This window comes from Pseudoliparis swirei, chromosome 1 (genome assembly GCF_029220125.1).
Source record: "Pseudoliparis swirei isolate HS2019 ecotype Mariana Trench chromosome 1, NWPU_hadal_v1, whole genome shotgun sequence".
Taxonomy (NCBI): domain Eukaryota; kingdom Metazoa; phylum Chordata; class Actinopteri; order Perciformes; family Liparidae; genus Pseudoliparis; species Pseudoliparis swirei.
Genome location: NC_079388.1, coordinates 10031249 through 10058473, shown reverse-complemented (window position 1 = coordinate 10058473; position 27225 = coordinate 10031249). Strand labels below are relative to the sequence as shown.

The 27225-nt window shown below is 40.9% G+C and overlaps 4 protein-coding genes across 6 annotated transcripts; 2 read left to right on the top strand and 2 right to left on the bottom strand.

Annotated features, from left to right (window-relative positions):
* Positions 1-719: 719 nt before the first annotated feature.
* On the bottom strand, positions 720-8706 carry kat2b (K(lysine) acetyltransferase 2B). 2 transcript variants are annotated; one of them, XM_056411605.1, is made up of 18 exons: positions 8427-8706; positions 7303-7429; positions 7071-7216; positions 6901-6987; positions 6635-6816; positions 6349-6540; positions 6041-6144; positions 5819-5944; positions 5019-5152; positions 4393-4601; positions 4187-4313; positions 3988-4098; positions 3535-3678; positions 3327-3441; positions 3164-3194; positions 3010-3073; positions 2847-2931; positions 720-2449 (listed from the first exon to the last, which is right to left on the bottom strand). In XM_056411605.1, the coding sequence occupies exons 1-18, from the start codon at positions 8625-8627 to the stop codon at positions 2256-2258; spliced, it is 2379 nt and encodes a 792-aa protein (XP_056267580.1). In that variant the 5' UTR covers positions 8628-8706; the 3' UTR covers positions 720-2255. The 2 variants fall into 2 exon arrangements, with proteins under 2 accessions (XP_056267580.1, XP_056267572.1); XM_056411597.1 differs by having other exon boundaries at positions 6635-6987.
* A 649-nt stretch (positions 8707-9355) lies between these two features.
* rab5aa (RAB5A, member RAS oncogene family, a) lies at positions 9356-16326 on the bottom strand. Its single transcript, XM_056417588.1, has 6 exons — positions 16196-16326; positions 13720-13941; positions 13240-13391; positions 12889-13011; positions 12557-12650; positions 9356-11719 (listed from the first exon to the last, which is right to left on the bottom strand). The coding sequence occupies exons 2-6, from the start codon at positions 13883-13885 to the stop codon at positions 11604-11606; spliced, it is 651 nt and encodes a 216-aa protein (XP_056273563.1). The 5' UTR covers positions 13886-13941; positions 16196-16326; the 3' UTR covers positions 9356-11603.
* A 1290-nt stretch (positions 16327-17616) lies between these two features.
* otud6b (OTU deubiquitinase 6B) lies at positions 17617-22810 on the top strand. 2 transcript variants are annotated; one of them, XM_056412857.1, is made up of 8 exons: positions 17617-17861; positions 20035-20183; positions 20486-20584; positions 20879-21079; positions 21209-21329; positions 21455-21516; positions 21607-21713; positions 22071-22810. In XM_056412857.1, exons 1-8 carry the CDS (start codon positions 17786-17788, stop codon positions 22153-22155), a joined length of 900 nt encoding a protein of 299 aa, XP_056268832.1. In that variant the 5' UTR covers positions 17617-17785; the 3' UTR covers positions 22156-22810. The 2 variants fall into 2 exon arrangements, with proteins under 2 accessions (XP_056268832.1, XP_056268824.1); XM_056412849.1 differs by lacking the exon at positions 17617-17861 and adding an exon at positions 17904-18499.
* Positions 22811-24217: 1407 nt separating this feature from the next.
* lrrc69 (leucine rich repeat containing 69) lies at positions 24218-26874 on the top strand. Its single transcript, XM_056417675.1, has 8 exons — positions 24218-24391; positions 24496-24622; positions 24708-24780; positions 25715-25910; positions 25992-26063; positions 26172-26273; positions 26396-26575; positions 26730-26874. The coding sequence occupies exons 1-8, from the start codon at positions 24218-24220 to the stop codon at positions 26835-26837; spliced, it is 1032 nt and encodes a 343-aa protein (XP_056273650.1). The 3' UTR covers positions 26838-26874.
* The last annotated feature ends 351 nt before the right edge of the window (positions 26875-27225 follow it).

The following is a 27225-nucleotide window of genomic DNA, read 5'->3' as shown; positions in this document are numbered from 1 at the left end:
CTCAATATTACACCCTCCCCCCGCCTTTGGGTCATTTTGACCCGATTCAATGTTTCACCCTCCTGTTACCTTTATATTTACTAACATATTTTACCCTTTGGGTTCAATTTGACGCCAGCAATTAAAACCTCCAGAAAATTATTAGAATTAATATTGTTTTCCAAGTTTAAGTGTGAGGCACTTTATGTTTGTTTGTTGACTACCGAAAGAACACCGACATTAAACATTGAATGGGGTCAAATTAATCCTAAAGCGGGGGGAGGGTGTAATATTGATTCGGGTCAAAATGACCCTAAGGCAACACAAGGGTTAAACACCAACACAACGGTTTAGTTTAAATATTTGTCGAAAGGATTGTAAGCTGAAGTTTTCATTAATTTAATTATTGTGTAGGCAGGTAGTGGGATTCTGTCTGATTTAACGTCGGCTGAAAAGAACAACTGTTTGCAGCCGACTCGAGCCTCGGCAAGCCAGTGCATCAAGTCGGCGCTGGGGGGCGGAGACAACGGCGACAAGCTGTCCAACTTTATACTTTACTTTGGTATTATTCCCTAATGAGAGATTATGGCAAAGGCCTCTTCCCTGTAATATAAATAAAAAAAGGCTACTACACATGTACAATAATTATCAAAAATTAATTGCACCCATAGCCCATAAACAGATTTTCTCATATGTAGGTCTATACACAAATGACGAGTTGAAGAACTACAGACACTTAATTAGCCTCACTTCTGTTTTATTCAGTCTATAAAATAGGCTAATACTATGTCATTAAAACCAGTTGTACAAAGAGCATAAGATCATTTCCCAGACATATTACAAAATGTATTTTTTTCTTAAAGTTTGAAAAGTACAAACACCTTTTTACAAAACAGCAAAACTACATATTAATGCACAATTTTTTCATATATCTCCAAAGTATAACGTTATCAATCTCCATTTGCAGGACAAAAATAATAAAGAATAAATTAAGACCTTGTCTTAAGCATAATTCTTTTAAATTACAAAATATAAATAAGAATAAATTCTAGGTAATTGAATTGTGTCCTTAGTGAACAGCGGTAATTTAAGTGGAAAACAAATTCTGAAAAGAAGAGGAAAAAATATTCTAACAAATACTTAATAAAAGTGCATTTCGATAGTCAAACTGCCCTATGTGGCATATTGGGGGGGAAAATATTGTTTTTTGTTCTGAAACAGAAAATATATGTTATTTACACATTTAAAATATACAGTGGGTATAAGTGCTTTAAAATAATTCAAATCTGTACATATTTAAAGTATGTATTCCTCTTTTGGCAGGATGAACTCATCACAGACAAGCTTTGACCTCATTAACACAAACAAAATTAAATAGACAGGAAACCCTGAACTCTCAGTCACGTTTCTCACAGGTATTGTGTAATAATGACTTAATACAACGTAGATGTGGTTACTGCTCTTCACAACTCTACCTGAGTCAACTGAGAGGGAAAGGCAGACACTCAGAAAGGCCGGGGGTGAAAGTATGGAAAGCAAGGAGAGAAGAGATGGAGGAAGTGAATCTCCAATCAGCCGTCAATCTTTGTCACTTTTCAATGTCCACCACAAAAATAACAACGGACGTTTTCTGTCCTGGTTCAAATGTATCACGACGACACCTTCCACTGCCCTCTTTTCCCATGGGACTTTGGGATACGTGATGAAATAAAACATCAATTTGCTTCTTTTGCTTAATGTCAGCAACAGTCTCGGAGGCCTTCAACGAGGCCTTCAATGAGGCCTTTAATGAGGCCTTCAATGAGGCCTTCAAAGAGACCTCCAATGAGGCCTTCAATGAGCCCTTCAATGAGGCCTTCAATGAGAACTTCAATGAGGCCTTCATTATGACCGTCAATGAGACCTTCAATGAAACCTTCAATGAGGCCTTCAATGAGAACTTCAATGAGGCCTTCAATGAGGCCGTCAATGAGGCCTTCAATGAAACCTTCAATGAGGCCTTCAATGAGACCTTCAATTAGGCTTCATTGAAGGCCTCCCGTTAATGCATCTTTCAGTGTTAATATCAGTCCAAGCTGGGGTGGCATAACATCAAAAGAGTGCTGATCTGAGAATCGTTCACATCTGTTAAATTAAGATATGTATTTCTGCTCGAGTCAGTAGTCCAGTTCTTAACTCCTCCAAGCATGTAGATGTCTTTGCATGACCCATAACCTAACCCTAAACATGTAGAGTCTCATCTTTTGTTAAGGGGAGGAGAAACTTCTTCCTTTCTTCTACTTTTCAATGAGGCCTGCTTCTTTGATCTTGGTGTAGAGGAATTTCTCCAGTAAATTGGCACACTTATAGTACTCGCTCTCTGGAGGGTTGTATTCCCGACAGTTGGTGAAGATGCGCTGCATGTCGGCCATGAACAACTTGCGTGTCGTGTAGTATCTGCTCTTCAGACGCTCGCTCATTGTCTTAAGGTCTGTGAGGGGAAAAGGAAGTCGTTTGAATTCTTGACGCTCGATTAAAGATGTACACTACCAAACCAAGAGCTCTTCTCTTAATGCACAAAAGACACATGCGTATTCCAAAAGATCTGCACTGTGATCTAAAAATGATAATCTAAAGTGCAAACCATTGTTGAACGGACTCTCAAAGTAAAAACATAATAAACAAGTATAAATAGAAAGGTTAAGCATTTCCTCAAATGGAGATCAATGATCAACGTTCAATCCCAGCATGCACCTGCTCTGCCGATGTGTCCTTGAACCTCATCTGCAATGTCTTACTCTTCAGTTGTCTTTTTTTTCATTCATAATTGTAAATGATTGAATATTAGTAAGTGTGTTCCACTCTTGTACTATATACTGTGTACATACCCATTGGGAAGCGAATTACTTGATAGTACCCGGGTGCCTCTGTTTTCTTCACTGGCTCCATGAAAGGCCAGGCATTCGGGTGACTCTAAGACAGAATGACCAGTCTTGTAAGAATAAGATGTGTGTATGTGATCAAATAACAGTGTGTGTGTCTAAGCCTCACCTTCACATGCTGCAGGATAGTCTTCAGAGTGCTGTACAATTGATCTGGGTCCTTCAATTCCTTCCTAAAGGACAGTAAGTCACAGAAAACAACATCAAGTTAACACACCACGTCATTGGGTGCAGTAATGGGAAGGCCCATCAGAGTCACTCACCCTTTGCCCACAGGCTTCCAGCCAGTTTCACCTGGTGATATAAAAAAACGAAAATTAACCTCATATATCCTACGAAAGACGTCCAGAAATGTTAAACACAAACCGAACATAGCGTGAAAGAAAGATGTAAGATAGTGTGTAGTCAATATTATAAATAATTTACGTATTCCAGGAATGTTCTCGATGGGAATCTGTCGAACTCCTTCCTTAAAACAGGAAAGCCCCGGATAGACTTTTCTGATCTGCGCCTGCTTCCTCTCGATCAGCTTTTTGATGATCTGAGGGAGACAAATGAGATGAAAAGGAAGCGAATGCAGAGACAAAAACAGAAACGGAAGGCAGTGAAACAATTTAAATGCAGAAACACACACCTCCTTCTGCTTCTTGATAATGACAGAAAACTCGGTGTAGGGAATGCTGGGGTTGAGTTCACAGCCCATGAGCGTGGCTCCTTCATAGTCCTTGATGTAGCCCACGTATTTGGCCTTGGGAACCTTGATGTCCTTTGAGAAACCCTGCGAAGGAGGATATTTCTGTATTCATGCAGCTGTTCATAAAAGTAGTACAAATGCTGCCACTTGAAGAAACGTGTGTCACTAGCGTAAAACAAAGCAGATTACACAGTATCAAAAATAGCAAAGTTCAGAACAGTATCTTAAAACAAGTTTATTTACACTGGAAAGAAGTGAAATTGTCTCAATCGAAATGGTTCTTTTGTTTTTGCAGATCATTTAAAGTTATTTATATATACACGGTTTAGTAGAAAAGTGCTTCATGTGGCTAAAGTCGTCACAGTATTACACAAATGGTACATAACACGTTACCTGTTTCTTGAAGTAGCCAATGGCGTACTCATCAGCGTAAGTGAGGAAGTTGAGGATTTCATGCTTTATGTGATATTCCTTCAGGTGGTTCATTAAATGTGTCCCATAACCCTAGAACCACACAGCCAAAAAAGGCAAAGGTCAAAACTGACCAATCAGACAGCATGAATCAAGTTGACGGACAAAGAAGCGCCCTCACCTTGACCTGTTCGTTGGAGGTCACCGCACAAAAGACAATCTCCGTGAAGCCCTGCGATGGAAACATTCGAAAGCAGATCCCTCCGATCACGCGGCCATCTTTGATAAGTGACAGCGTCTTGTGCTTCCTGTCAAAGAAAATCGTGATTTTATAGTCAAAGTGTACCTTGACCACATCTCTGAATGCGATGGTAAAGATGCACTCACGGATCAAAGACCAGCCGCGTGATGTACTCCTTGGGCATGCGGGGCAGCTGGTGAGAGAACACGTTCTGGAGGCCGACGAGCCACATCAAGATCCTCTTATTGGGCTTCTGATTTAGGGAGTTACCAATAACGTGGAATTCAATCACCCCCCTGCGCTCCTCGAGGCGAGCAGCTTCATCGCGTGCAGAGTGAGCTGACAGCAGACTGGTCTGCACAGGAAGGAAGGCATTAAACGATGATGATCACCTTTGTTCAAAACACATATGATATATATCACACATCTGGATAAACATTGTCTTCATGAGGAGTGAGGAGACCACTCCTCACTACGGCACATCACTGTTACTAAAACGATCCAGGATCCTAAACTTAAAGTAGAGCATTCACAGCAATGCCAGGGGTAAGTTAATCACATGTAGTTCAAACATAATTGTCCTTCCTTTCATCTAGCACTTTTCCTGCCGAATGAATAACATTATTTGAACAGCATATTTTGGGGATGAAGAATTCTAATAAAAAAACGTATTGTGTTTTGTCTATATTCAAGCAAAACATGTTGTTTGATGTCATGAAGTTGCTTTTTTTCTTCATCCAACTCAAACTGGAAGTCAATGGGAACTGGTTACCTCTGGAATGGCGGCAGGATCGGTCATGGTTGCCATGACCTCATTGATGAGCTCCACGGGGATGTCGCCCACTACCCTCGGTCTCTTGCTTTCCTCATGGGGCAGTGGCTCAGTGGGTTTACGCTTTTCTCCAACTGTGACAATGCATGGACAGAGGAAACTAGTTATCTAAGATTTATATTTGCACTCTTCACACTTTCTTTTGCAACTGCTGCATATAAATTTCCTTCGTGATGAATTAAGTTTGATCTTCGTTTATCTTCCTCATTAAATGTCTCTTTTAAACCTTCTCAGCAGTTGAGTAGTGTATCTCAAAACAAACAAGAAGTAATTCAGTATTTAAGGTTTGCTTCCTATGGGCTCATTTCCAATAAGCCATTTGTACAGCGGCCATTTTGACAAGTCATTGCAGGGTAAACATCTGTAATCACTAACATTATGTACGCTTCCATTCTGTCTGTCTATCAGTATGTTAGACGCATTTCTGAGGTTTTTCTTTTACAGCTTTAAGGCCAAGAATCAAATATGTAATTGAGGAAATGCGTTAGTTGAAACTTTGGGACACTCGGTTATTACAAAATATAATTTGTAATCAATTGATAGAATTAAAGTAGTCGGATGGGAATGATAAAACTTTGTTAGCTAAGGAGGTTCAGCTGCAAATGCCACAATAACGTATAAACATGCTTTACATGTAAAACAGAAGACCTTCCCTAGTGCCCACGGTTTACTATGTGGAGTGATGTAATAACGTATAATCATTGTAACCCTATGAGTAATTACAGGTTTGACTGTAATACCTGGGCTTGGCTCCAATACAGAAACTGTTTTCCTGGCAGGGCTGACACTGCCGCAGGTCGATTGGTCCACTGGCACGGGGCTGGTGCTGTAGTACAATGGCCTGGCCACAGAGGGCGCACTGATAACTACAGAGCAACGGAGAGAACATTATTTAGTCTCAGAAAATGTCACGTGACAATTCTTACACAGTCTAAAGTTAGCTTGAAGGGGGTGTGTGTTACCTGTGTGGATAGGTATCTGCCCTCCTGGCGCTCCTGCCAAGAAGTCTTGTCTCCAGATCGCAGAACTATGGCTGTACACCTCCTCCTCCAGCATGGACAGGAACCTGAGCCAAAGAAAACAACCACGATAGAACTCATTTAATGATGGTTGTCATTACATACATAGTGCTTTTCGTGAAGTTTGATACTGAGGATAGCCATGCATGTGTAGTGCATGAGCGAGTGGCTCTGCTGTGTTAGTTTCTTGATAGAAATCTACGGTTGTGGTGAATCACTTTGCATTCAATCTCAGAGTTTATTTTTCTTACTTGGGAAAGTGTGTGAGGATGAGTGTACGTTTTTCTGGTGGCAACTTGTCCTTTTCCTGTCTCGCCTGCTCCAGCAGTTGTTTCCTCATCACAGTGAACACTGAACGCAACAGCGTCCGGCCGAAGATCTGAGTGGTCTCGTACCGGGGCAGACTGTCACAGAACTGAGGCACGTTGCAGTAGCACAGCCACCTGTAACAAGCACACCACACAAACAGGGATGACTGTAAACGAGTGTGATGCATGTAACCAGGGTGTCTGGCAGGACACTTGGTAGTGCTGCTACCTGGTGTAGTTGGCTTTGTATCCAGCGGCATCCTCATTAGGAACCCTCTGGCGTCTCTGAGAGGGCGTTTCAAGCTGCCAGTAGTTGATTTGGTTGAGAAACATCTTGGCCAGTTCCATGATGGTTTGACGTTCCTTAATGGGCAGGTGGCTGAATTTGTACTGGACAAAGTTGTTCACCCCCTTTTTGCAGAAGAGAAAACATATAGACACGATAAAAACATTCGTATTGATACGCGTTGATGAACATGAGAGAAATGTAATGACCTGCTCGATGCTGGGTTTTTCAAATGGAGGACTCTCCTGTGCTTCCAGCATTGGTTTACCCATCTGTAGGATGGATTTCCTCAACAGCTGAAAAAGGAAAAATACTTGTACACAATGCGGGTGGTAAAATATTGTGTTTGTATAAATTGATTGTAGAAGAAGAGGCTTACTTTGAAGAGGGAAAAGTAGACCTGTTTAGTGTCAGCATCCTCCTCTTTGTGAACACATGTGTAGAGATACTCTACATCCAGGACAATACCCAATAGTCTGTTCATTTCCTCCTCAGAAACATTTTCTAAATGGGTCACATGATCACCTAGGGAGGAAAGAATAATAGTATATTATGTATAGTGTTTATTATTATTATCTGCTGTAGCTTCTTTCCTAGACTTGCTGACATACCCAAAGTGTGAGAGCAGCTCCGGCAAGGCTCCTGCAGGTTGACTGTGCTAGACGGCTGGTCGGTACGTGGGGGTGTGGGAGGGGGGTTTTGACTTTTCCAGCCATTACACTTGCAGGCTCCCTCAGCCTATAGGCAAAACACAGTTTACATGAGTGTGAAACATGATTCATATTATAGAGTAAATAGTAATAAACTGATGAAGTTGAATCGAAATTGGAAGAAGAAGAAAAAAGCATTTATGAATCATTTTCCCGAAATGTAAGTGATTTGTTGTTTGTAATGTTGGTTGTGGTGTTTCCTGACTGCCAGCTGGAATTGTTGTTATCGGTCACCTGCATACTTTATCTGCTTTTTAACCCAGTGCCTGTAAAGTGAACAGTATGCTATAATTCCCTATTAATGTATTATTTTAATATACAGTGGTGACAACGCCGCTCAGAATAATGGAGATTTGTAATGACTGACTTTATACACTATCAAGGGGTAGAGTGAGGAGGCCTGTCAGCGTCAGCTGGATCTGCAGCACTGCGCATGCGCCTGAAACAACAACAAACTCCGCCCCTCCAGCAGCTGTCACCCTGTCAAAACAAAGACCCCGTCCCTTTCTGCGGGTGATATACTGCAAAAAAACAATAAAATCCTCTCTGTTTGACGCTGTCGGTGAGAGTCGGCGCGTGGACACCGGATCATTTCCCGTGGAAAGCCTCAGACCGCGCAGGAGCACACACACACACGCACACACACGCACACACTGGGATGCAGCCCTTGTGCACACAGCCTGCTACTCCCAAGTACCAGCGCCAAGCCAATGTTTACGTTCCCCGACCCCCCACCTACACAGAAACATTGTACCGCTGTACACAGCGGACAGCGTACAGCTGGAAGGCCCTACATTATAGTCCTGCAACTATTACGCTTGCATTGACTGGATTATTAATATCACTCTAACAATAATTGGTTCGTGCATGCAAAATGAAAAAAAAAAAATGAAGTGCGGCAATGGCTTCCTTTGCTGCGCTTGCATTTTGTAAACTATTGCAACCGAGCTCAGGAAATACGATTCATGATGAATAATTAAACCGCTGTGTTTGAAAAGACGGCCATCTGCAAAAAAAGATCATACTTTGCAGGATGAATACACTCCGAGTTTTTCCAGTTTCTTTGGCCGAGATGAAGAGCGGAGTTGCGCCTTCTTCACGGCGATACGTGCGGATCCTCCAGCGGCGCCGGAGCCTTCCGTCCCCCCGGCTCCAGGTGCGGCCGGAACCAGGCCCGCAGCCCCGATGGCCGGCGAACCTTGCTGAATCCCAGCGCTGTCGGCCATGATTCACACGGAACCCCGACGGGACCCCCGGCCCGGGAAAGATTCGCTCTGGCGTCCGCTCTATTCCACAAGCGGAGGATCAGACATGGCGCTCATCCTTATTTTCAATTTCTCACTTGTAGGCCCATTTTCCTCCGCTAGGGGACTCGAATGGGATAGGCCAAGTCCTCGACAATTCAGAGGAGAAAGGTCGCAAAATGCAACCGTTCCAAGCTAAATTTCAAGGTCAAATTTAATAGAGAAAAATGTGGATTACCATGCGGAGCCATATCTTAGCGCAGTGACTGGTGAATAGTGGTAATATAATGCGACATACGAAATTAATACTAAAACTCAATCATGTATACACTAGTATTACAATTATCATTAAAGCATTGACATACAACATTGTTGTTCATAGAAGAATAATTAGTTAAAACCCCTGAATGAAACAAATTGCGCGACCTAATCAGATTCAGACAATTATTGCATAACAATGGTCAGGTTAAAGGTCAGAGGTGTCTAAAGAATAGTGTAGATCAATTAAATTTCAAGTTCACAGATCATGACCTATAATACAGTTGAGAAATAAAAATATCACACTATCATAGAGACAGCAAAATTACAATAACAGATGATCAAATTTATTTCATTATATATTTGACCATTACACCAGAACTGTAAAATGCTTCAATTTAAATGTTTTTGGGTGCAATTAAGTGTTCACGGCAAAAAAACAATTTACATCCTTATAATTTGTTAATTAATTTATTCATGAATCACCATCGTGCCAGCTGATAGTTGTTACACTGTTCCTACAATATCGTCACAAGGTTACTGAATTGTTATGAAGGGGCCGACTGTTGGTTCATGGATCTGTACTGTGTCCGACTCCTCTGTAGCTTTTACCATCAGTGTTTCTGGAAGATCGGCTCGAACAACAGCGACGAGTGCTGGACCGCCTGACACAACAACAACATAATTAGTGAAATTCAAGAAAGAGATAATGTTAAAAAAATAGAAACCAAAATGTTTGGATATTATTATTTTTTCTTTTGAGAAAAAGATACAAGAGAAGACAACTAATAAATGCAATTTCATTTTTTGTTAATACCACTACATACACTTATAAGACCACCACTGATTATAATTTAACCATTTGTGTGAAAAGGAACGGCAACAAAACTCCAAACTTAGATTCTAGCTGTTTTTTTTGCTAACTGTACAGTTTTCTTTTATGATTATCTAGACAACTGCCTAACAAGCATTAGTCCCGTCACTGGTAAATCGAAAACATGTGGACTACACTGCAACACCCTATTTACAGTATATTATTTATATATTTATATATATATATTTATATCACACTGGCTGTAATTATGACAATATATATTCATGAGCATCATTAGTGCAAGGCTCGAGTAAGACCTCTAAAAAGAGTTATTGGTCACATATATGTATGTGTGTTTGTATGTGTGTGTGTGTCTGTGTGTGTGTACATGTTGCTATGTGTAACATTATAGTGAGGGAGTGGGACAGGAATAAAAAGTGTGCACTCAATATAAGTGAGAGACTGTAACAGACGTATGTGTGTGTGTGTGCGTGTGCTTATATACAGTGTTGTTTATGTCCGACAGAGTTCAGACCGAAGTCAATTAAACTTGCGTGTTAATGTGCAAATGTGTGTTCACACGCACGCACGAGTGAGTCTATTGAAAAAAATCTGTCATCAGCCAGCCAGCCCAGGCCCAGTTTGTACACCTTGACACATCTCCGTGTCTAAAGCACTTCCTAAACATGACAATAATGATGATTCAAAGGTGATTATGAAGCCTTACATATGGCAACTCCCAACTCACTGCCATCACCGTCTCTTTTTACCAGGTGCAAACCCCCGCAGCGGTGCAGCAAGGTAACACAATGGAAACGGTGATCTGCATACACTAAATCATCCAAAGGCCCGGGTATAACCACAGAGACGATCTAAACAAGATGTATGAAGGGACACTGCATTAGAAGGCGGGACGGCGGTGCCACTGATGAGGCCCATGGGCCGTGTTGTGGTGAAGCTGGGTGGAACGGGGGTTTGCTGCGCTGAGTCGGTCCTCACAGACACTCAAGTCACAGAGTAAATACTGTGACACATTGCACAATGCCACTCGGGACAGCCAGAAGCAGACTGGACTCCAGAGTGGAGCCTGAGATAATGTTCACTAGTGCTACTTTGGGATTAGTCGGCGAAAGGACATGACCACGTGGGAGAATCTAAAAGGACTACAGTCCACAAATGTTTTTTTTAAACTTTAAGATAAAAGGGTCCAAAGGACAGAGAGGGAGGTGTGGCGCTTTGGGTTTTTGGGGTTCGCTCTCTCTGCCCTTCCATCTTTACTAGATTCACAAGTATACACCTCCTCATCTCTAGACAGACATATTTCTATGCTACTCTAGACAAAAGGTTTTTAGTTTTTCTATTGTAGGCCTTGTAAGTATATAGGTTTGTGCATCCATAATTCATTTTTTTTTTATAGCTAACAATAAGTAACACAATTATCAAAAATTAAACGAAACAAAAGACTGGTATTAGCAATGCAGCGGTAAAGTGTTAAGCTACCCCAAAAACAGGGAAGTAAGCACTTCCTCAAATTGAATCTACAAGTTGAGACGGCTAACAGTGGAAGGCAAGGCATACTAACATCTCTAATATCTGCTGTCACTAAATACATCAATACTAATCAATAGATGTAAAGTAGAACATAATTGTTAGGGGACTTAACAAGGTAAGCAGAACCATGATGGAGAGAAAGAGGCAAAGCCAAGTGGAGAAATCAGTGTAATACCATTGACTTGAAGGGGGGGGGGGGGGCACAGGGCATCGTTTCGCCGATCAGAGAATGGGAGATAAGAGTACAACACATTGCTTTACTGCGGTGGCTTTCAGGGCATCGGCCGCATCAGTTACTGCTCTACAGGTTGTTTTGAAGGAAGGCGCTCTTCACTTTAGGCACTGCAGCACGGAGCCTTGACCGGCTGGGCAGCCTCCGTCAGGTCCACTCCCCGGTTCCGCCCACTATTGGCTCCTGCAGCCTGTGGCTCACTCTTCGGCAATCTCTTAGCTGTCAGGGAAAGACAAAACACATTGAACAGTGAAAGAAACGGCAAGTTTAATTTTGTTGGGTGCATACGTAACAAATAAATTTACTTCATGTAAATAATGTAAAATAAGAGAAGGGTTCATTCATTTAGTTCCGATACCTGCCTATTTATGTATAAACAGATTGGAGGGATTTCCAAAGTAGAGAACCAGGCAGCGTGATATCATCTAACGATGTGATGAAGGCCTGTGCGACACGGCTAAATAAATAGGCAATTATAGTTTATATACTATAATAAGAGACAGACAGATGTTAAGTAGCATATTACGAGAAATATCTTCTGAATTAGACAAAAGAAACACAACTGCAGAGCAGGCAAGGAGTTACCTTTATGTGGTTCAATAGACAGCAAACAGAAAAAAGTGAATGTTTTTACCTCAGGCAGGACTAGTCAAAGATATGGAGCCAATCAGAAAACGTAGCCAGCTATGGGCCCACAGTCGGTCAATAGCTATTAAATATTCCTGACTGATCAGAACTTTTGACTGTATAATTAGATTATTTATTATGACGTATTGACCTTCCCTGAAATGTTTATCAAGACATAACACATTGATGGCCGTTTCACTAGACACTCATATTCAACAGGGTTAATTTAAGGAGGAACATATTTCATCTAGCCTTTGTATCGATTATTTATAAAATAAACATATTTCTAGGAGACCGTCAAGTTGCTGCCACCGGTGTTTTCCGTAGTAGCTCGTATAATGAGGATGTCCCCTGGTTGTATCGCTATAGATCTTTCCATCTGTACCAATCAAGAAAAGCACTATGAATAAACTGTCAATAATTACCCACCAATAGCCATAAATATCTCATTCACGTTCATAGATGTCTTGGCCGATGTCTCCATGAAGAGTAAGCTGTTGTCATCTGCGTAGGACTGGGCATCCTTTCAACACAACGTAAACACCATGAGTTTTCAATATTACATTCAGTGACAAACAACAATTAGATGGTGCTATAGAGACTGAAAGTCTTGACTGGGAAGACGAGTGTAACTCATCACCCGTTGTGTATATTTAGGATGTAAAAACATTAAACCAAACCAAAACAAAACCAAGATATCCACGAGTAGATCCCAAGAAACGCAACACAGAGTGACTGTTAAGACAGTTGTTTGCTCTGACCTGGAAGTCAACAGCTCTCTTGTTAGCGAGGTCGGCCTTGTTGCCCGACAGAGCGATGACTATATTAGGGCTAGCTTGTCTTTGCAGCTCCTTCACCCAGTTCTTTGCCCGCGCAAAAGACTCCTACAAATAGAGAAAAAGTACAATCGGTCAATACCTTCATGTGATCAGAAACTTCCAAAGACATTTTCACACAGGGCACAAGCTGTATTTGAACTACAACTTGTTAAAGTAATCTTACTTTATCTTGAGGGCATGATTATGGTAAGTATCAACTGTACAACTTTAATAATGTAAGAAAGACATTGGAAAAGTTGAATTAAGAACTTGGTCCCGGGTGAACGAACGTGCCTCGTTGGTGATGTCGTAGACCACGATGGCTGCCTGCGCTCCTCTGTAATACATGGGGGCCAAACTGTGGTAACGCTCCTGACCGGCAGTGTCCCAGATTTCAAACTTCACCGTTGTGTCATCTAAACACACTGTCTGGGTGAGGAAGGCAGCTGAAAAGACAGGATAGGTTGAGGGGTGAGTCAGCATTAGATAATGAATATTTACACACAATAGGTTTAGAATGTTGTATCATTTTAAAGGTCCTGAATATACGGCAACAAAGCAGTCAGTTTTACATTACGCGAGATGAACATATTAAATATATTTGTGGCAATGGTGAGGACTACAAAATAAACTGGTTTACTTCTACAAATTCTTTGTGACAATACCAAAAAGCACCAAATTAGCTCAAAAGAAGTGCACCCGTCAAAAGTGTCATATAATTGCGAAACAACCAAGCTCATGAGCAATAACCTGGTTTGTTGATAAGAAACTCACCTCCTATCGTGCTCTCCTGGAATTCATGGAACTGACCCTTGACGAAGCGGAGCACTAAGCTGGACTTCCCAACGGCGGACTCCCCCAGGAGGACCAGCTTAAACTGACAGATCTTGTTCCCTGCATTGGGTCCATTGGGTCTCGTAGCTCCTCCACGGTTGGCCATGACCTCGTCCGATCCCCCGGTGTCCTGTGTGCCAAACCTCACTATCGGGACTGCTGCTGCAGGAAGCCAGAGAAGAAAATAGGTTTACGGACTATCAACGAGTCATGAATATGTGGTGAACGGTGACACACTTAAGAGAAATTAAGAAATGCTCTGTACAAAAAGAGAAAAATAATCCAAACCTACTGAGAGTTCTTATTTTGTGCAAGCAGTTAGTGGTGGTTTCAAGTAACGGGTAATATTCAGAGTGTAATTTGCCAAATAAGGGAGAAACAATTTATGGATCATGAGATCATGCAATACAATTGGAACCACCTTGTAAAAAATGTAATAACATCAATAATACAAAGTAAAGCTAGACTGATAAAAAGGCTGTTAAAACTACTGAAAGTACTTTATATGGAGGCTCAACGTCATGCCCCTTATTACAATAGATCAGTTTTTATCATATAGTTGGAGATGATCTCTTTTCTGTTATCAATACATTTGGATAGTCTATCCCCACCAGTCAAACTCAAGCTAATTTAGCCCTGTAGTGGAACACTGTTTTACATCTTGCATCTTAGTTTTGAAGAAGCCATTTCAAATGTACAACTGGCTTATGCAGAACTTCCACAACACTGCAGTTGGTGTACCATCCCTTGAGTCACCTAGTCACTGCAAGAGGAGAACATGTATGTTAAGTTACAAATGTCATGATTAAAATAATAATGAATAACTTTACATTGGAATTATGAATCGAGTAAATTCAATTATTATCAAAATATGCTCACAATCTACATGCAATAAACAGTTATCTTCTGTCTTTCAGTTATGGAAAAGTAAATAAGTAATAACTCTATGGTGAGGTAGTCCTTTAAATACAACCAATTAACACTGTGGTGAGAGCAACACAAACATGCAACGCCCACATTTAAATAGAACAGTCATTGTTGACAGTTACAAAAACAAATAGGCATCCCTTGCCTTTACGTACAACATTTTGGAAGAGGAAAAGCCCACCAAAACCACACACAATACCATCAATCAATGGAGATCTTGTAAAGAACCTCTTTCATGCGTTTTCACCCTCCCACATTACTTGCAAGACAGTCTGTATGGATACATGCCACACATTCATGCATTGCTTAGTAACTTATTTAGGACTGAACTGCTGACTAAATTGCACAACAGATGGCTGTTGTCAGGAGATAAATGCAGTCCAATTTGCAGAATTGTGTCCCAAGCATGATCGGTGGAATATTGTCCCTGATCGCAAACATTATTTCGCTATGTCCCCAACCCCCCAATAGATTATTATAGGGGACAAATAATATGCTTACTAACCAAAATACAGATGCGTATCATACTCACATATGCTTTGCAATGCAAACATTACCTTAATAAATCACATTAGTTAGCTTGCTCTCTGTGGGGTGTTCCTGGCCTCAACAGTGAAGTTTGAGGCCACAGTTATAAATGTAAAAACATAATGTTCTGTTGCAATACTAAAGGATTTGCTGATAAAAAGCCAAATCGTTTCCGAGGTAATTAGGTCCGACATTGATCCTTTACCATTGGACAATAATCCCTTTAAACGCAGGCAGAGCAAGAACAAAACCAACATGCATCACACACTGCTGCGTAAAAACAGCGACTAGTCCCTGAGACACACGGCAGGACTGTCAACAAACGCTGCAATGATCACACCACATGTGACTGGCGTGAGTTGGCTGGACACACTCATGTGAGGTGCAGCCAGGTATCTGTTCTGATCTCAGACGCGGCGCCATTTTCCAAATTGTTTAATTGTCTAGTTAGCTTGTTGGTTAGCTTGCTGTTAGCCGCCACATCTTATAAACTGGACAGTTTGACGTGCGCCTCCCAACCACCTTAAGACAAGCACACACCACGACAGGCTAATAACGCTGCATACAACACACGTCGGGGTAACAGGCCAGTGGTTGTAGTGCTACAAAACGGCATCACATTTCAATGAAGTGCTGGTTTGTTTAAGTTATTTAATGGGGACCCCCTCAACTGATAAACACAAACGTTAGCATCCCACCCATTTAGTGTCGAGCTATCACACAGTCAACGCTTGGCTAACCCCATGAATCACTCGTCCCTTGCTGGTGGCACCACGTCAACACTAAAGAGGAGCAGCTGGTCGCGGGTCGACGGGACAAAGGCCTGTGTTTACGCACTCCCTCGGCTGTCAAACATGCCCGACATTAGCTGGAGGCAGCTAGCTCGCGACAGGGCGAGCGAGCGTCGGGTCCCCGATGAGCGTCAGCTCGCCAGCTGGACTCGTAGATTCATTTCAAGTACCTGAGAGCCAGACGATGGTTGGAACTTTAAACACCACTGCTGTAGTATTCACACAGGGAGCGCGGGACACTGTGGTGGTGGTGGGAAACCAAGAGAATAATTTCAACAGCCCCGTCACGTCTCCTCCTTTCTTTCTTCTCGCAACTTCCCCTTAGAACCAAAACACAAACAAGTTCTTCCGCCCCCTTCGCGCCACGTCACACGCGCGTCTTCCCTCGAGAAACGAGTTGTTGATGATGGATAGACAGATGCTTTATTAATCCCACAAGGGGAAATGGTTTCGTTACAGCAGCATATATACCTACAAGCAAAGTAATATTGCATATACAAATTCACAATATATACAACAAAATAATGATAATAATATTGACATAACTAAGGAAACAATAGAACAAAATGTAACCAAACAAACAAACAGTGTTATAGTGATTGATTTGGCCACAGGTGATTTATTATTAAGTATTATTGCACTCGACAGGAATGATCTCCTGTATAGTTGGATCTGGATGATGTTACCAATAACAATAATTGTACTTTGCAAGACAAATGCAACAATTATTGGTGTCAGAAAATAAACATAATTTTGTGAAACAGAAATATCCAAGAAAAACGGTAAGCTTCCTTAAAACTCCCGTATTGTTACATTTCATGCAAACTTTAAAGCATATTCTAAAGGTTTGCATCTGGTGAAATGGTTCGACAAATGTGCCCTGAAGGTTATTTTTGTCATTTACAGAACATCTGGGGAATATTACCTTACGATTCCCAGAAGGTTAACAAAAAAAAGTCATACCTCCAAACAAATCGGCAGAAGGTTCTCTAAAGGTCAACACCTCAGGAGAGCCAAGGTAACATTTCTCAAAGGTTCCCAGCATATTTGTGAAGCTTGCATTTGTATAAGGGGCTCATTTTCAAATGTAATAGTACAGTTTACAGTATCTTTCATACATTATTACAATTACTACATGGTACCAACATGCATTAATTGTATCTATATACTCATATATATATATATATTTATATGTATTTATGTATGTATGTATGCATGCATACACATAGATAAATAACATTGTAGGGAAGAGTGATGTGATGTAGAAGCAAGACAGAGAAAAGTGGAAGTGAAGTGGAAGTGGAATATTGTGATATATTCTAAAGAAAAGTAGATTAAATGAACAACCATCTATAATCTGTATCTAGAAACCAATGTGATCAATATATAAGCTCCTGCATTAAATCTATCACTTCGGTGAATAAATATATATGTAAATAGGAAGGATTTGAAGGCGCGCCTGCAGCATATCACAGCTGGCTGCTATGACAGGAGAGCACTGTAGTATCGTGACAAGCCAATAGATGGCGCTGTAGCAACAACTATTCTAGAGGTCAGCGAGAAGAAGAAAGCTCCGCCCTGATTCCTCGTCTCTTCCGGTTAAGTTCATATGAGCATGTTTTTATTTATTGTGGAATATATATTTATTTATTTATCTCTCGCCAGTGTTGCGGTCTATTTTAAGACCGGCACAGAATAATACTTTGTTTATCTGACGGCGGCCAGTTTCACATCGCATCGCAAAGACTGAACAAACTGTCATGGAGGAGGAGACAGTGGAGACATCCGAGGAGCAGCTGGCAAAACAGCACCGCAAGGAGAAGAAAGATATGCAAGGTAGCACACCTACTGGTTTCACGATCACTGTCAGCTGGTTTGATCTGATGTGTTGTCTTATTTATTGGACTTTAGCACAGTCTAGTAGTTTTCTAAATCTGATTTCACAGTAGACAATTATGAGCAACCCTCTTCTGGCAGTGTAATCAGGCCCGGGGTGGGTAATCGGGAGAATCGGGAGAGTTCCCGGTGGGCCGCTTCACTTCTGGGCCGGTCGAGAATTGTATTTGTTGACATTTGTCACGTTCGTCCATCTTCTCTTAAAGTGGGTTAAACACATTCCGCATTCTGACACCGCAGCCTCTGCATGGGTTGTACCATGCGAGGAAGTTCACCCCTCCCAAATAATAGAGTTGGTTCAGTCCATTATGGAACCAACCAACTCAATTTGGGAGAGGAGCACTTCCTAATCGAGTTGGTTCGGCCCTTCGCGGTCTTTTCCAAAAAGTTTTCTCAGCTCCTGATAGCTGGGCCGGCCCGACCGTAACGATACGCGTCAGGGAGGATGGACGGGAGGAAGAGGGCCGGAGGGGCTGGAAAAGCCAGGTTGAAAAAAAGAAAGGCATTGGAGGAGGATGCTGCCAAATGTGCCAAGCTTACCGATTTATTTTCAAGAGGACAAACACAAGTGGCAACTGGTAAAGAGAGACAAAGGCCTAATGATTAGCAACATAACTATTCGGCTAACGTTGTAGCCTTGATTAATACACTGTCACATTCATTGAATGTATTTAAACTCTAAATCTGTCCTTCTGTACACATTACATCTATTGTTCTGTCCATCCTGGAGAGGGATCCTCCTCTGTTCTCTCCTGAAGGTTTCTTCCCTTTTTTTTCCCCCTGAAGGGTTATTTGGGAGTTTTTCCTGGTCCGATGTGAGATTTTGGGGCAGGGATGTCTATGTGTACAGATTGTAAAGCACTCCGAAACAAATTTGTAATTTGTGAAATTGGGCTACACAAATAAACTGAATTGAATTGAATAGCGTTGTCAACCTATTCCCAAGCAAAATATTGATGAAAAATGATGAGCCCGACATTTGCAATGAGGAGGCCATGACTACAGGGACAGGTAGAGAGGATAACAGAGGAAACAATATGAATTAAAGTTATATATTCTAAGAAAGAGCAGTATATGACAGTACTTGATGAACCAATATGCATTGTTTGCTCAGAAGTGGGTGTAGTAAAGGAGTAAATCACCACTATATAATACACATGCAGAAAATTGATAATGACCATGACAATGACGGCCCCCATGAGGTCTCACTCCAACAAATCTGGCCTACTGCCTAATCTGAGTCTGACACCCCTGCTACGCCCTTCTGCCTTTTTTAATGTTATGCATATTTTTTGTTAACTTCTCATCTTAAGTGGATTATTATTGTTGTATTTAACCTTTACATTATTTGTTCGACCATGGTATTAATAAGAGAACTACAGGATAGTAAGAGCTGAACTTTTGCTTCATTTATCCAATTTCCACTACCATGAAAAAAGTGGGCTGGTCTTGAGCCTGAAATTCCCGGGCTGAAAAGTGGCCCCACTCCGGCCCTGAGTGTAATCATTGTCAGTCCTTTTCTTTGCAATATATAGATTTTTTTACCATGTAGCTCACAATGATTGTAGTTTTAGGGTTAACATTCAGAGTGAATAATAGACTAGATGGGGTGAAATGTTCAAGCTTCTAAATATATTCCCATCATTTTCATCACTTTTCAAAGGCACACTACAAGCTGTGACCCCACACGTGATTTAGGAATATATTTTTTAAGAATTAATCACACACTCCTTATGTCATTCTATGTAGGTTAACTTATTTTAATTCATGGAGATAGGTGCATCAGCATTTTTTCTTTATAACCAATAATCATATATCTACATAAATACCATCTTTGAGTGTATTTTTCTTTTTGTTGATCATCCTGGCAATGTAATTAAATTGTTTTACTTTTCTAACAACAGCGAGCCCCATAAGAGAGCTCTATTATGTATTTATTATGAGGTCCTGGGACAGGGATGTCGCATGTGTACAGATTGTAAAGCCCTGTGAGGCAAATTTGTAATTTGTGATATTGGGCTTTACAAATAAACTGAATTTATTTGAATTTAGTATCTATGCCTTATTGAAGTATTGTTTTAACAGACAATCTGCTCGTGTGCTTATTTTTCAGCTAAAATCCAGAGCATGAAAAATGCGATCCCCAAAAATGACAAGAAAAGGAGGAAACAGTTGACAGAGGAGATTGCAAAAATTGAGGCTGATCTCAACCAGAAGCATGAGGAAGAATTGAGGCCACTCACATCTACAGCTGACACAGAGGTGACTATCTGCATTCAGACTTCTGGCAAATCTCTTTACGATTTTACATCATAAAACACGGCTGCCTTAAAAAAAAATCCTTTTCAATGCGGTACCCATATATTTGGTTGCACAATAAGTATGTATATAAACACATATTCTGAACGAGACACATGTATGTATTGGAAGTGCACCTAAATGAGCATAATGGATATGTACAGAATGTATTTTTTCTTCCCATTTGTATCTGATTATGGCATGCTGACATTAGATAAATGTCAATATGCAATATAACCAAAGCTTTAACCATGCCGTCTTAAAAGGTGGAACAGGTGTTAAATGGAGTGGAGGCCATAAATATGGACGATGAAGAAGAAGAGGAGGGGAAACAGCCACGTTTAACCAAGGCCCAGAAAAGAAGGGTGAGATACAGTTTCCAATTCAAATAGATCAGTTTTAAGTGCTTTTTGTCGACAGCTTTATAACTGTTATTTAGTGTACAGTGCAAGATGCACACTTCAGGCTAATAATCTATCATCCTTGTTCACTAGAAACGCCATAAACAAATATCAATACTTATATAGCAGGTTATTCCATAACATGTTATTTATACTTGGTAGTTACATCACCCACCTGTTTGCTTTCCTCTTCAATTTTGTGTCGGTCTTGATTTTAAGTACTGATGAAATTAGTTTGATTTAAATCATCTTCTCCAGGACAAGAAGGCTGCCGAGGAGAAAGAGAGAGAGAGCAGGATAGCGGAGGCCGAGGTAGAAAACCTGCAAGGTGTGAGGCACCTGGAGGGTTTAAAGCTGGCTCAGAAACTCGCACAACAGCAGCTTCAGATCAAGGAAATCTCCTCTGACGGCCACTGCATGTACCGCGCCATTGAAGATCAGCTGGCACAGCGGTCAAAGGTACGCCATCTTGTTAAAGGACTATTGTAGCTGTAGTTTGAATATCTAATTTAACTGTAGAAAGCAAAATGGATGTCTACATTTCTTGCCACTGCACTGACTGTTGTATTCTCTTCTGTTGTATTCTAGCCTGGATTAATCACGTGTGTGAAGGACCTGCGATCCCGCAGTGCTGAGCACATGAGAGGCCACGCTGACGACTTCCTCCCTTTCCTCACCAACACCAACACTGGTGACATGTACACAACAGGTAACACTTTGATCTTTATTTTGGTTTCCAGAAACAATCTGTCATATGATATGAAACATGATGTTTTAATGTGCACGCACAGTAATCATGTTCGTGTTTGTGTGTGTGTGTGTGTTGGTTTCCAGATGAGTTTGAGAAATATTGCAGTGACGTGGAGCACACAGCAGCTTGGGGTGGGCAACTGGAAGTGAGTTGCTGAAGTTTGTCACAGATGCACTGTGCTGTTACTCTTTGTGCTTTTCAATCATTTTCTTTTTCATGTCTTTTTTCCCAACAGTTGCAAGCTTTGACCCAAGTTCTTCACTTGCCAATAGAAGTGATCCAGGCCGACTCTGCAACTATAAAAATCGGGGAGGAATTTGAGAGTCAACCCATCACCCTTGTGTACGTTGTAAATATGTTGTTAATGTTTGCCAGGGACTCGGGGTGAATTATCATAATTGTTAAATTAGTAGGAACATGTATTGTAATATATGAGGCTGAGAATATTCCATGTACTGTACTTGTTCACGTGGAACATTATTAAGTTTTTGACCCTCATGTAACCACATGTAAATATTAAGGCATTAACAACATGGCGATCAAGCAGCACACTAAAGCAGCTGAAGACGGACACATTTTTATAACTTGAATCTTTGCATTAATTATATTAAATGACATGTTCTGATGAAGCCTTTCCGAATTTCGAAGGTTTATCTCAGGCCTCTTGTCTCACAGAATATTTGTTCTCATTGTTTGCAGCTATATGCGTCATGCCTATGGACTCGGAGAGCACTACAATTCTGTGGAGGTGCTGAAGGACCCAGCCAGTGTCGAGGACGGCTGAGAAACAGCTGGTCCTAGTGGAATATTACCATTGTGTGTAATGCAGAGTGTGTTCACATTAAGGGCCCCTAAATACAAACGTATTCGGAGGGACAAGACCCTCTCTCCCATTGAAGACAAGCTAAGATTAACAGAGAATATTGCTGTTTTCAGAATGGCTTCAACACATAACGGTCAGTCACTGTTTAGAAGTCAAACGATATCAGTGGGGAGTGTAAAGTTCTGAAACCATTATCATTGTGCTCATAAAATGGAGCACAAGTAATCTGTTAATGTTTTTACCCTGGACGACCTTGGCCCTAATGATCCCCAGGTTCACTTTAGTCAATTCTGGGAAGCAATAATGGTGTACAGCTGACCTATGGGGGGTGGGGAGGGCTACTGTAATGTAGTTGCTGAACAGATGTTAACCGGTCCTGTCTCTCCAAATGTCAACAGAGTCACTGGGGGGTTGTTGAACTTTTGCAGTGTTCTTGGAATGAACTGAATTGTGAAACTTGTAAATCATATCAATGTTACATAAACACATAGAATACTAAGAAGGTATGTTCCTGCTTTGTTATTGGGGGTATAGGAGAACCTGATCATATGCACATCTCTTAATTCTTTATAGGTGTTTAGCAACAATTATCTGAATAAAAAGATAAAGAGCTAAACACTACTGTCACAAATCTTTTATTTTACATGAATATGACATTTTGACCACAAATGGTCTCCCTCAGGCCAATGTTTTTGTCCTTCTATTTCTTGGGAGTTTCTCCTGATCCGATGTGAGGTCCTCCTGGGACAGGGATGTCGTGTACAGATTGTAAAGCCCACTGAGGCAAATTCATAATTTGTGATATTGGGCTATATAAAATAAACTGAATTGAATTGAATTGAAATTCAAGTTAATAAAATAGTTAAAACATCATGACTAACTATCGTAAAAACAACACATACACTGAAGGCCAACCAAATATCTACAATTAAACACATTACCTTGCATTTCATTACATCAGTGGAGGAAAGTATATTACTATGTACATTCACTTTAATACTGTACTGCAAGTATTTATACTTTTTTATTTAAGGATATTCAATTAAATTGTAACTTTATTTTTTTGAGAAATATATTTGCTGGTTAAATTTTTTTATAATAATAATAATAATCATTTTATATAGCGCTTCTCTAGACACTCGAAGTCGCTTTACAGTCCAGAGTCCAGTAGTCATACACACACAGTCGTCCCGGTGGTGGTAAGCTACATCAGTAGCCACAGCTGCCCTGGGGCAGACTGACGGAAGCGTGGCAGCCAATCTGCGCCTACGGCCCCTCCGACCACCACCAACATTCATTCACATCCATACGAACCGGGGTGAGGCTGCGGTGCATGTCTTTATGATGGTGGGGGAAACCGGAGTACCCGGAGGAAACCCACGCAGACACGAGGAGAACATGCAAACTCCACACAGAAAGGACCTGGAATGACCGGGACGACCGGGATTCGAACACAGGGCCTTCTTGCTGTGAGGCGACAGTGCTAACCACTGAGCCAAAACATGGTAAAAATAAAATTAAAATAAAAAATGATAGATGGGCCACTGATGCACCATGCTGCAGTAATCTACTGAATGCATAAAAAAGAAGCCTGTTGTACAAACTTATGAACAAAGTTTAATGAAGTGTTGTCATGTGGGTTATGTACCCTTTGCAAATCACAAAAAGATACCCTCTGGTGAATGCTGGAATTAAACCTGCCTATAATCCTGTCATGTCTGTAGTGCTTCCCAATTCTAAAAAACAAGAGGAAAAACGGTAGAAGAAATGTGGATACATACTAAACTCTCAAATAATAATTTAACAGTAAATACAGTTACTTTTACTTTAGTAAAGACTAAGTAGTTCCCCTTGTAGTGGTAAATGCTGTGCAATGGGAATTGTAAATGAGTGTTATCACCAAGCTGATGCAGGTGGGACCATCCTGCTCTGCCCAGCTGTCACCACTAGGGGCCGCTCTTTCCTCCAAGTGTACCTTCATCAACGTGTCAAAGAGTCTCGTCGCCATGGAAACTTAAACGCAATGACGGAGTCAGTGTTAATAGCTTTATATCGCAATGCGACTTCTTTAAATTTGACTTGCAAGAAACTAAAGGTGGTTCCCACGTGTGTGTCCACAATAGCAAACCTGTCAGTTCTCCTGTTGAACAACAACTCGATCTGCGCGCTGCCCGCGGAGCTGCGCGCGCTGCGACACGTGAGTGCGCATCCGGCTGATGGACATGTTCCAAGACAACGCTCAATGTTTTACACACCGTGTAGATTTGTGATGAAATACTTCTCGTTTTCAATGCCTGCAAGCTCGCTGAGCTGAATTTAGGAAATAATGCCTTGAATGAGGTTCCTGCTGTGTTGGGCCATCTGGAGTCGTTGAAGAAACTGTATCTGTTCAGCAACCAGATCACAGCCCTGCCACCTGATGTGATCGGTAGGTTCTCTCTGCTCTGAATGATGAGAACCGTACACGATGTGTTTCAAAGAACAGAGCTTATTGGTTTATTTATATTTTACAGATGGTTTACGAAACCTTGTTGTGCTCAATCTAAACCACAACCGGATTCGAAGACTTCCACCGGAGATTAAAAGGTATACAGACCACATTCATGGACCATTAAGAACCTGCAAATACACTATCACTTAAGTAATTGGAGCTTACATGCAATGTTGTGAGGAGTAGCCTATATAAATATATTGTGTTACAGATAAGTTACTCTTATTAAAAAAATAAATTAATACTACTTTTCTAACATGTCTTAACCCTTGTGTTGCCTTCGGGTCAATTTGACCCGATTCAATGTTTCACCCTCCTGTCGCCTTCGGGTCAATATGACCCGATTCAATGTTTAACCCTCCTGTTACCTTTATATTTACTAACATATTTTACCCTTGAGGTCAATATGACCCCAGCTATTAAAATCTCCAGAAAATTATTAGAATTAATATTGTTTTCCAAGTTTAAGTGTGAGGTACTTTATGTTTGTTTGTTGACTCCCGAAAGAACACCGACATTAAACATTGAATCGGGTCAAATTGACCCGAAGGCGACAGGAGGGTTAAATATTGAATCGGGTCAAAATGACCCGAAGGCAACACAAGGGTTAAACTGGTCAATACACACTTTGAAACAGTTAGTGTAAAACTCACAACTTTACTCAACACTCTTCTTCAACTTAAAATTAAGAATGGAGCAAAATGTGTGTGTATATATATATATATATATATATATATATATATAAACATGTGTGTTTAGTAGTAACCCCTTTGCAATTGGAAACATTTTGATTAGTAACTAATTTATTAAATATTTTTTCTCAGTCACAATAACTGATTACACTTACATTTATTTTGTAATTTATTAACCTAACTCCATCATGTGTCTTCCCAACAATGCTTACATTGGATTGTTGACTTGTAAACTTGTTTTAATCTCTATACCAAGACACTGTCAAATGAAGGCCACAAAGGGCTTAAGAATGATGTATTTCTGTGTTAAACATATACATCCTGTCTATATTATTAGTTTGAGTCGGCTGCGACATCTGAGTGTGCTGGACAATGAGCTGGAGGAGGTCCCTGTCGAGTTGGGTCATCTTACCGAGTTGACTGAGGTTAACTTGACTTCCAATAATTTGTCCTGGCTACCTCCGCAGCTGTACAAGTGTAAAGACCTAACCAAGTTGCATGTAGCCAGAAACAAACTGACCAGCCTCCCAGAGGTGGGTATTCTCTGGTGTGATGTTAATTTTTTTTTTACAATGGGTAACTTACTTATCCAAAATACTGACATTACATTTCAGGGAATTGTTGCATTGGCAAAACTCAGAGTCCTGGACGTGGCTGGAAACAAGTTGTACATGTTCCCTGCTGAGGTACAGTATACGTTTGAACTCATTCAGCGCCACAATGCTGTTTCCTGAAAGGAAAAAAATATGGAATTACAACTTCACTGCAAGACACGGGACAATTACTCTGTGCAGTTTCACCTGCTGCCCCTGAGGGAGCTTTACTATGAAGGCAACAGGTTTGTGCGCTGTGAGCCGATGTCATCAGTGCAGGATGTGGAAGTGCTTACGTTAAAGGTAAAGTGTCACAGAAGTACAAACAGAACACTTTGAATATGTATTGCCCACTGTGTAAGATAAGTCTTTGGGCTTATTCAGTAACTTTGTATCGGTGTAATTGCGTCACGTCTGTTTCCCAGGAACTGGCTGCCAGATTTGTTTTGCAGGAGGACAGGAAGCAGTCTTCTCTGGTCCACACGATGCTTCCCCACTACCCAACGCTGACCGCCCTGTTGGATAATTGCAGCTGTTGTGCGTTCTGCCGGAAGCCCTTCCTCGGCACCTGGCTGGAGTGTGTGCATTTTATCAACCTGAAGAAGGTTAGTTGAATGTTTGTGCCCTACGATCATGACATTAGGGGATTGTGTTTAATTGTTTTCACAAAAATATGTTTCTCTGGCTTCTAAATATAGGAAGAATATAGCGGCTCCTGTAATTTAATGTGTGTTGTCATTTTTTCCCCCTGTGTTACAGGACATGAAAATGAAAAGTTTGCAGACTATTCCAGTGCGAGCTCTTCTTTGTTCATACAAGTGCTTCAATATGGCTGGATACTCCTATTATGGTGTTGCCAGAAGATAAATACAAGTTCATTAAAAAGGTATATTCATGATCTCAATCACTATCATATCTAATTTTTTAAACTTTGGACAAAGATCTGTTAATACATTTATTTAACAACAGACCTGGCAGCAGTTTAGGTGAACATGGTTATAGGATTTCCAGTATTTGAGTTTTTTTTGTCCTTCAAACATCCCACAGATGCCATTTGACTCTGCAGTCACTAGGTGGCATCCAATGAGCATTGAAAACTGTCATCTGGTCCAGCATCTTTCATGCTTCATATAGACTTCAATCAACAGCAGGTAGAATATATCTGTGCTGTATGCAAAGCGTTTATACAGTCCCAATAATAGAATGATCACTGCAACAGCTGGGTACCAGTTATGTACACAGTGGCTGTGTTTAC

What these genes read in the sequence shown, in the direction of transcription:
- kat2b (XM_056411597.1), bottom strand. Translation starts at nt 8,627, where the DNA reads ATGGCCGACAGCGCTGGGATTCAGCAAGGTTCGCCGGCCATCGGGGCT. An exon ending in ACGCGGCTGGTCTTTGATCC is followed by an intron (nt 4,314 to 4,392) that starts GTGAGTGCATCT and finishes TTTCTTTGACAG; the next exon opens with GAAGCACAAGACGCTGTCAC. An exon ending in TTATCAAGAAGCAGAAGGAG is followed by an intron (nt 3,442 to 3,534) that starts GTGTGTGTTTCT and finishes TGTCTCCCTCAG; the next exon opens with ATCATCAAAAAGCTGATCGA.
- rab5aa (XM_056417588.1), bottom strand. Translation starts at nt 13,885, where the DNA reads ATGGCCAACCGTGGAGGAGCTACGAGACCCAATGGACCCAATGCAGGG. An exon ending in TCTACGACATCACCAACGAG is followed by an intron (nt 13,012 to 13,239) that starts GCACGTTCGTTC and finishes CTCTATTTGTAG; the next exon opens with GAGTCTTTTGCGCGGGCAAA. An exon ending in AGAGAGCTGTTGACTTCCAG is followed by an intron (nt 12,651 to 12,888) that starts GTCAGAGCAAAC and finishes TTGTGTTGAAAG; the next exon opens with GATGCCCAGTCCTACGCAGA.
- otud6b (XM_056412849.1), top strand. Translation starts at nt 18,367, where the DNA reads ATGGACGGGAGGAAGAGGGCCGGAGGGGCTGGAAAAGCCAGGTTGAAA. An exon ending in ACAAACACAAGTGGCAACTG is followed by an intron (nt 18,500 to 20,034) that starts GTAAAGAGAGAC and finishes CTTATTTTTCAG; the next exon opens with CTAAAATCCAGAGCATGAAA. An exon ending in AGCTGGCACAGCGGTCAAAG is followed by an intron (nt 21,080 to 21,208) that starts GTACGCCATCTT and finishes GTTGTATTCTAG; the next exon opens with CCTGGATTAATCACGTGTGT.
- lrrc69 (XM_056417675.1), top strand. Translation starts at nt 24,218, where the DNA reads ATGACGGAGTCAGTGTTAATAGCTTTATATCGCAATGCGACTTCTTTA. An exon ending in CCTGCCACCTGATGTGATCG is followed by an intron (nt 24,623 to 24,707) that starts GTAGGTTCTCTC and finishes TATATTTTACAG; the next exon opens with ATGGTTTACGAAACCTTGTT. An exon ending in TGTACATGTTCCCTGCTGAG is followed by an intron (nt 26,064 to 26,171) that starts GTACAGTATACG and finishes TACTCTGTGCAG; the next exon opens with TTTCACCTGCTGCCCCTGAG.